We start from the raw sequence: 8,862 nt of genomic DNA, 5'->3' as shown, positions 1-8,862 counted from the left end.
TTGCATATTGATTACTAACAATGGTTGGTCCAAGAAAACATTGCATAAATGTTCACTCATCTATTTAAAATTAAGCAACATTTTCTGTTTTGTATGTGCAAATGTTCAATAATTATTTTTTATGTTAAAGTCCACAGTCTGCTGCCCAAACTCACTGCAGTTCATCTCACAAATATCACTAAAATTGCAGAACTGCGATGGAAATGAACAAGCAATTGGTGCAGGCCTGCAAAGCCCGATGAAATATGTCAGCCGGTCAAGAATTCATTGCTGATATGTTGTACACTTTCCACATTTCTTTGGAAGGTGCTCAGAATGGAGAATCTGTTGATATGAATTATTTGATGAATACTTTAGGGAACAATTAACTCAGCATTAAAAGGGCTTCAACGTGCCATGTGGTCTTGCATCACCCTGGTGCTTTGAAACATTGCCATCTGGAGGACGTTCGGAGTGTATGTAGCATATGAATAAAACAAAGTTGAACCTGTTAGAAAATACTGGGCAGTTTCCTGTAAATCGTAGAGGCAGCCTAACTGCTACTAAATCCAGCAATCCCAGGCTAATTGATAACTAGGGTAATAAATTTATGTTACTTGTACTAAATACTATTACATCATTCACAATAATTTTACTGCTACAGAATAATACATTATGTTTGGTGATAACATAATCCTTTAGAACAAAAGAGTGGAAGCCTTCAAAAAGCATGGGCTGTGTGCTCTCGAATCACAGAATGACAGAATGGTCGAGGTGGGAAGGGACCTCTGGATGTCATCTTGTCCAACTCCCCTGCTAAGGCAGGACCACCCAGAGTCAGTTGCCCAGGACCATGTCCTGACGGCTTTTGAATATCTCCAGGGAGAGAGGCTCTACAACCTCCCTGGGCAACCTGTGCCAGTGTTCGATCACACTCACAGTCCCCTAATCATCTTCGTGGTCCTTCGTTGGATGCTCCCCAGCATGTCCACATCTCTCTTGTGCTGAGGAACGCAGCATTGGACACAGTACTGCAGGTGTGGCTTCACCAGTGCTGAGCAGAGGGGCCTCTCCCGACCTGCTGGCAACACTCTGCCTAACGCAGCCTGGGACACCATGGACTTTCTTTGCCACAAGGTCACACACTGCTGGCTTATGTTCAACTACGTGTCCACAGGACCCCCAGGTCCTTTTCTGCAAAGTTTCTCTTAAGGCCTTCATATATAATAATGCATGACTTCATAACCCACCCTTCAGATGGCTCAGACTGGTTATATGTTTGCCCCAGTTAGTTGCAAAGGAAGTTAAGACTGTATTAGTGATGACAGAATGAAGGAAGGATGACAATAAATGGTTGAGGGGTATGCCATCCTTTATACTTGAAAAATAGCTTAAGTTATGTGGATACTAAAGGATTTCAATAATCTCTTGTTCTCTATGTGCATGCATGTATGCATAGATTATATATTTATAAAGCTGCTATTTAAGAACATTACATTTATGTAAGAAAATTGCATTAAAATAATGCTGTAAATAAGGATTATTTTGGTAGCCTTTGTATTTTTGTGTTAAAGAATAGTTTTTTAGCTAAGTACTATGCTTTCCTGATTTTCTAAGACTGAGTTTGAAATTTATTTTAGGTCGTCCAGTCAAGCAGCATGCCTACCAGTTCCTTTCAGCCAAACCTAGAGAAAGGGAAGCATGTAGCCCTAAACCCTTAGAAAGAGTAGATACATGAAATAAAAAAAAAAAAAACACCAAACCACTAAAAACCCCCGGTTATTTAGATTTGAATATTAGTCTTTCTAGAAACCCAGGGATCTCATGTCCAGTGTCTCCCCAAGTAAGAGAAGTTGCTTTTGTTAAGGGCCATCATCATATAGTGAGATTGCCTTGTTCATGATAGTGATTTTTTAATGTCAATTTGTAACATTTAAAAGGAAACAGACCTGTTCTCAGGATGCAACTCGGTGTGTCTCCAGACCACGCCCCCGTCACTTGACAAATTCTTTCCTTTGACCCAGTGAGTTCATAGCCCTGATCGCAGATGAAACTGATGGTTGAGCCCAGTAGGTAGTTAGTTCCATTTTTTCTTCCACTGGTTGGATGATCCATCCAGCCACAAGAGATCACTAGTAAAAGAGACATAACTGGTTAAAGTATTTTTGATTTGGACTAGCAAATCTCCATCACAATGACTCAAATGACATTTAGTGGCAACTCATGGAAAGACAAAGATTTTTAGGCTAACTGAAAGACAATACTTTCTGATTTTTCTTTATTTTTTATTTTTAAGTCTGAGGAAGAAGGGTGAAGGCATAGTAAATGAAGATAAGAGTTCTACATAGTGGTGTAGTAGTGGAAGCAATGGGAAGAAATTTATTTTGTATTTGTCTAAGTATCCTACCAGTGCAGAGTTTTCCTGGTACAAGGACAATTCCTCCTGATAAGAGTGCTTATAGGTGTGTGATGTGTATTTAGATGCCCTGTAGAAAGAACTATAGTCATGGATGCTTTGTGAAATGTTGTATTACCTGGCTCTAGATTTTCTACCAGCAGCTTGTGATTCTGATGAGATAGTCTTGTGGAAATTCCCACTTGAAGGCTTCGTGTTGTCAGGACATCGAATGTGCAGAATGGGTCAGAGTCACAGAGCAATACCATCTCTTTCACCAGGGGATCAGCAGGGTCTTCATAAGGAAATAACACGGGCAGAAAGGAAGAATTGTGCTTTTCCTCATAAAAGAAATTGTTCAGTAAGAACTCTGTGTCATAAGTAAAGAGAGAAGTTCCATTTTCAACAGCCCCTTGGGAGTTGGAGAAACAAAGAGAAAGAGATTCATCTGTAACATTGCCTACAGAGTTATACCACCTTCTGCTACTAATCCAAGTGCTTATTTACATAAATGTAGCTAGAGCTGGAAGAGATGTACAAAGCCCTACAGTTTCCTTCCAGCTCAAGATTATTTTCCTTTTCATATGCAGCATCTTAACTTAGCACTAAAGTTAGTGTTTGGTTGCCCTGGTGTTTGATCAACTACTTAAAATTAGATCCAAAGAATTGTGTAGCTATGATTTTACATAAAGATGGTTTTAGATGCCTGCTGGCAAAATAGTGATAAAGAAGTACCTCAGACTGTGCTAGCTAAACCAAACATTACAAGCAACACAAATCCTGATCCTGTGTGTCCCTAAATTTATCATGTCTGCTGTGGCCCCGCTTGTTTTCACTCTGCTAAATCAGAAACTTCCTGAAGTAGGAGCAGTGAGACGTTTCAGTATGATCTGAATCCTGGAGTATGGCTACACTGTGCTTGATAGAGAGATCAGCTGGTACCCAGAGGGTATTTCCCATCATTTTGCATCTGGCCCATCTCCTAACCTGATGTCAGGAGGAATGCTGATCAGTCTAATACTGCAGGCTAGATATAGCAGCCTAATCACTTTCATTAAATGAAAGCAACCATTCTTTTACACTGCTCCCTTTTTTTCGTCCCTTTTTTAAAGGGACGATTTTTACATTGTGATTTAATAAATGATTTTTTTAATTGTCACCATGGTACTTGATGGAAGCACTGCTAATATTCTGGAAAAAGCTAGCTGACCCTGGCTATTGCTATACTTCTGTAATGCTTTAGTCCAGTGATGCTGTGTTCAGCTGGCCATAGTAGACAGAATTCGGAAAGTGGAAGCTGTGAAATATGAGCTCTGACTTGTGATGGAACAAACATTCCATCATTTTCTGTCTTCGATCATTTGGCTAGGTACATTACCCAGTCAGTTGGGTCGAGGAGGGCATATTTCTCTCATCCCTTTCTCTTCCCCCAGTATAGGTTGCTTAGCACAGACTTAATTTGCTAGTCTGTAAATCACAAGCTGTTTTGAATTTGTAAAGAAAATGTAATAATAGACCAGAGAAATTACTTACAGTTAGCTCCAAACTCAAACAACTGCTCAGGACTTGCATGAACTGACATGGTGGTTTTATTCTTGAAGGTATACTCATCCTCTATATTGCCATTCATTACCCCAAAGAGACCCTGTGTGTGATTCATAAACTTCTCTGGGAGCAGAACTGTCAGGGTTAGAAATCCTCCACTTCCCCTTATTTCCACTCCACACCCAGAAGAGAACATCACTGTTATGTTCTGATCAGCTGCAGAATGGAGAAAAAGACCTACAACAATGAGAGGAAGAGGACAAAATAGCTAATCATCCATAGTGAAGAGATTGTTGTGCCATCATTTTTAACCATTTTTCATAAAGCTCTTCCTCCCTTCCACTCTGGGCTACATTCTTAGAAGCATTTAAAGAAAGGCCACGTCATACCTACAACTGCGGTAAGATGGCTACTACAGAGTAGTAGCAAAAAAAGGCCCACAGTTGATACAAGCTGCATTGCCTTCTGCCAGTGTCCCAGAGCAGAAGCTTTAAGAAATGAGACAATTACATCAGAGAGTGGCTGTGAGCTGGAAGCACTGGTCTCAGTGGTCACAGGTTTCCTCTGCTTCTTGATTGCCTTGTCAAGATTTCCCTAATATGGCTTCTTCTTCAAGCCCCATCACTATCGTTTCCGTTTTTTTTTCCTTCCTGCATCTCTCTGCTTCTGCAACTCCTCTGTCAATGTAACCTTCTCTCTGCTCTTCATTGTATTTTCCAGACACTTGAGGAATACTAATTGCTAGCCACAGAAAACTTCCTCTGCTGAATAGGAGGCTTACTGTTAAAATTCTAGTAATGTTTAGAATATTTATCAGATTATTATAAAGACTAATCAAATGATCACAACCCTGGAGGGAAAAAAGTCAACTTTTCATAGTCTTTTTGGCAGAAGAATAGAGAAATAACATCTGACTGATCAAGAAATCTCCTGATAGGTAAATGTGAAATTCAGCTACACTTTAGTGTATATTTTGGTTATATTTCACTATATTTCATTTTGCTTGGTAGGTTTCATTCTATTAATTCATTCTATTAGTAAGCTCAAAGTACAATGTGATGTAAATAGTTTTTAATACATTTATCCTCCCTGGGATGAGAAGGAAAACTATTGCTCTACAAGCCAACTGAAAGAGGACATAGAAGACGTGGGCATTGAGGCCACCTGTTAAAACATTGTCATTGCCAGGATTGCATGCCATCCCTTCATAATCCTCTCACATCCCAGAAAGTTCAGGCAAGCACTAGGTCTTGGTAAAGTTTGTCATTTATGAATTTGGACATTTTGGGAGAGGAGAACATGCCACGGTCCAGCCTACTGGCAAACTAGATGACTCTGCCTCTTTCGGGACACAGCATAGGTGCTTCCAGTTACAGCTAGAAGAATGATGATGAGAAGCAGAAAGGTTGCAGGCTCTGATATTCTCACCTGAACCGTGACTCCCTGCTACACCTCTCAATGGGAACGCAGGTAGCCACGGTGTGCTTCTCTGTAGCATGCTTGATCCATGGCTATTTGGAAGGAGATGTGTAGCCCATAATTCTGGTGGCTGTATTCCTGCCCATATTGTAGCTGTCATCAGTCTCAAAGGCCAGAGGAATTCATGCACTGGACTAGTATAAACACAGGGCCAGCTAGGCAAATTGGATGGAAAGGGCATTCTCCGTCGCGCTCTCAATTTTATTTCTTTCACCAAGGCCCATGTCAACTGTGCACTGCACTGCTTTTGCATCAACCTGGCAGCAACTGAACTGAAGAAAGTCATGTAATAATAAAATACATTGTAATGAGCTGGGACATTGTCTGTCCTTTGTGTCCTTACATAATCTTTGGAGTGATCTGCAGCCTATTTTGCAAAAGGACACTGAAAAGAGAGTCGAAATGCATGCATCTAGAGATATTTTTAACTATACATGGGCTCCATTGGAATGCAATAGCTTACAAGGATGATATTTCTTACTAACCTTTCAGGTCCATCCAACTTTGCTCAGAGAAGTTGACGACCTTCTGGTTCAACAGGACCTCCAGATTCAAGTCCTCCAAGTACCGTACTTCGATCACATCAGAGTTGTTCTCTTGCATGGCCACTGCAGACAAGCCTGTCACCTGAGCCCCAGTTCCTTCCAAATAAAAAAACAACCCCCCAAAATACCCACCATGATATAAAGTAAATATGAAAGGTCAAAAAATATGTCAGATAAAAATCCACAGTATAAGCCTCCTACCAGTATACTATATTGAAAGTAGAATGTTTAATGCTAAAAAAGTCTAGAAATTCTAAGTTCTTCATCCCAGTGGCAGCGGCCGAGCTATGTAAGAAGACTGGTTGATCTCCTTCTTCCACATTCAGTCCTGTGAGTCCTGGGAAAACTGAATATAATTTCAGAGATGGCATGGCAGGAAAAGGAAACAGAGTAAACAAAAATTTAAGAAACTGATCTTCAGCATGAACTGCTCAGTGACTCATGCCACTTCTACCACAAACACAGTAAAATCTATCAAGGGCAAAATATTTCCTTGGTAATCTCCATCCTATCCAATGTGATATTCAATACAAGCATTTATGTCTACATGGGTGCTGAAACACACAGACAATTTTTAGTCCATCCTTATAATTGTACCAGGAGTACCAAATCCTTGAAATACATCCCTGAGGGCAGCTGGAATATTCTTTCCTGAGGCATGTCTGTGTGTAAAATAGCAGTAGATACAGGAAAAGCACAAACACAAATATCTGATACAAGGCTTTTCGGGTTGTCATGAGAAGCACAATCCCATTCTGCTGTTTCATACTCTATTTCCCCCTCATTTTAAAATGCAGGTTTGCAATCTACCCATTCAAATGATGAATGCCACAGGTACCTCCAGAAGGTTGCTTCTGCCCGAGGTCTCATTTTACAAACAAGCCAAAAGACCAGGAGAATCAGGCCCTTTGAATAAACAAGTGACTTGCTTAACCAACTTCTCACCAGACATTCTGTACTTTTCTGCTAGCTTGAGGTGCTCAGAAAGATTTTTTTTCCCCACGCAAAGTATGTTTTCTGAGCTCCTTCTGGGACATTTTTGCTCTGTCAACACATGCATGCATGTACACCTAACACAGAAAGAAAATAAAGCAGGTGTGCTGGTTTTGGCTGGGGTAGAGTTAATTTTCTTCACAGTAGCTAGGATGGGGCTATGTTTTGGGTTTGTGCTGGAAACAGTGTTGGTAACACAGGGATGTTTTTGTCATTGCTGAGCAGGGCTTACCCAGAGCCAAGGCCTTTTCTGCTCCTCACCCCACCCCACCAGCGAGGAGGCTGGGGGTGCACAAGGAGTTGGGAGGGGACACAGCCGGGACAGCTGACCCCAGTGACCCAAAGGGTATCCCACACCATATGACATCATGCTCAGCATATAGAGCTGGGGGGAGAAGAAGGAAGGGGGGGATGTACAGAGTGATGGCATTTGTCTTCCCAAGTCACCATTATGCATATGATGGAGCCCTGCTTTGCTGGAGATGGCTGAACACCTGCCTGGCCATGGGAAATGGGGAATGAATTCCTCGGTTTGCTTTGTTTGTGTGTGCAGCTTTTCTTTTGCTTTCCCCATTAAACTGTCTTTATCTCAACCCACGAGTTTTCTCACTTCCCGATTGTCTCCCCCATCCCAATGCTGGGGGAGTGAGCGAGTGGCTGCTGGGATTAAACCATGACAGCAGGGCATACACTTACCTGCTTTCTATTAATTTTCAGCTACAATACTATCAAAGTGCATCAGCTGGGAGCTATGCCTGTTGATTGATTCCTAGAACTGACCTTATGTTTCCTTATAGATGGGAATGGGCATGGAGAGAAATGAGAATTGTTTTCTTGAGTTCTTAAACACAACACAAAACCTTACACTTCCATTACTCATATGCAATAAAACTAGGAAATAATTTTTGATTAGGAAGTTATTTTTTTCCTGAACACTTTGTCTGCCTTCTGATTAGCTTCAAAACACTGACCTTTCACAAATGGTCAATAAAGGAGACTACAGAAGATAGGAGGAATGCTGTAAAGTGCAAATCAGAAGATTTATTTGTCATCACTGCTTCCTCTCTTACCAACTTACCATTTGGAAAGTGTACCTGCTGAGTCCTCCCTTGCACTCTCAGGGATGTGAGATCAGACTCTACCAATATGTATTCTCCTTGGCCTTTGAAGGTGAAGTTCAGACCATCAAAAGTGAGGAAGTGAGGATCACCAAAAGCAGATGCTGTTTTTAAAAGCAAAAAGAGAAATAAGAACAAGAAAAACCCACAATCCATTACTCCTCTTCTTAGGTTCACGTGAAAACAGAATCTCATTGTGGTGATCCAAAGAATAGCATTTAAACAAAGGAAAAAATGCAAGGCTAATCCATGGTAAATGTGACATGAGGAACAGCCATGACAACCTTGAACAGCACTGTGGGAACAGTGAGAAATGTCATTCCAGTTGCTCTCATCTTCATCGGCCAGCATTTAGAGCTACACTTTAAAAGGCTGTTAGGGGCAGCAGTGCTTACCTGGTAGACTCCTTACCAGAATCTTTGCTGTCAGGCTGGAAGCCTGATTGGCATGCAATGTATGGGAAGTTTTGGATGCCAACACAGGGCTATTCCAGAAGCAGCTCAACAGGGTGCTTCCAAATGTAGCTGGAAGTGACAGTCAGAGAAATGGGATGGGGCTTTGAAGTCTCATCTGTCCTGAACACAGAGAGATGGCAATGATCCTCAGCTCCAAAGCCTCTCTGGAGTTCAGCAGATATCCTTGATTTTGCCTTTTAGATCAGTAAGAGGCCAGAAGGGCACTCTCTCCTCCAGCAAAAGAAGTTGAAGTTGTGTCATCTTATCTGAGGTACAACTCTGAACGACTAAGGACATCCATGTGACAAGTAAGTCCTTAACTGCTTGATTGCTAAGTATTTTCGGATCAGTGC

The 8,862-nt window shown here is 41.3% G+C and overlaps 1 protein-coding gene across 1 annotated transcript in view; it reads right to left on the bottom strand.

Annotated features, from left to right (window-relative positions):
* Nucleotides 1-1,928: 1,928 nt before the first annotated feature.
* Nucleotides 1,929-8,862, bottom strand: part of SUSD2 (sushi domain containing 2) — a gene marked incomplete at its 3' end in the record, with an annotated part of 17,615 nt that continues 10,681 nt past the window's right edge. Inside the window, exons 9-13 of the mRNA XM_009710259.1 lie at nucleotides 8,015-8,158; nucleotides 5,884-6,039; nucleotides 3,908-4,156; nucleotides 2,514-2,786; nucleotides 1,929-2,111 (exon numbers count right to left, since the gene is read on the bottom strand). Of these exons, the coding sequence (XP_009708561.1) occupies nucleotides 1,929-2,111; nucleotides 2,514-2,786; nucleotides 3,908-4,156; nucleotides 5,884-6,039; nucleotides 8,015-8,158 (1,005 nt within the window). The remainder of the gene's footprint in view (nucleotides 2,112-2,513; nucleotides 2,787-3,907; nucleotides 4,157-5,883; nucleotides 6,040-8,014; nucleotides 8,159-8,862) is intronic.

This window comes from Cariama cristata, unplaced genomic scaffold (assembly GCF_000690535.1).
Source record: "Cariama cristata isolate BGI_N322 unplaced genomic scaffold, ASM69053v1 scaffold10301, whole genome shotgun sequence".
Taxonomy (NCBI): domain Eukaryota; kingdom Metazoa; phylum Chordata; class Aves; order Cariamiformes; family Cariamidae; genus Cariama; species Cariama cristata.
The sequence above is the reverse complement of the archived record's forward strand: the minus strand, read 5'-3'. Positions and strand labels throughout refer to the sequence as shown.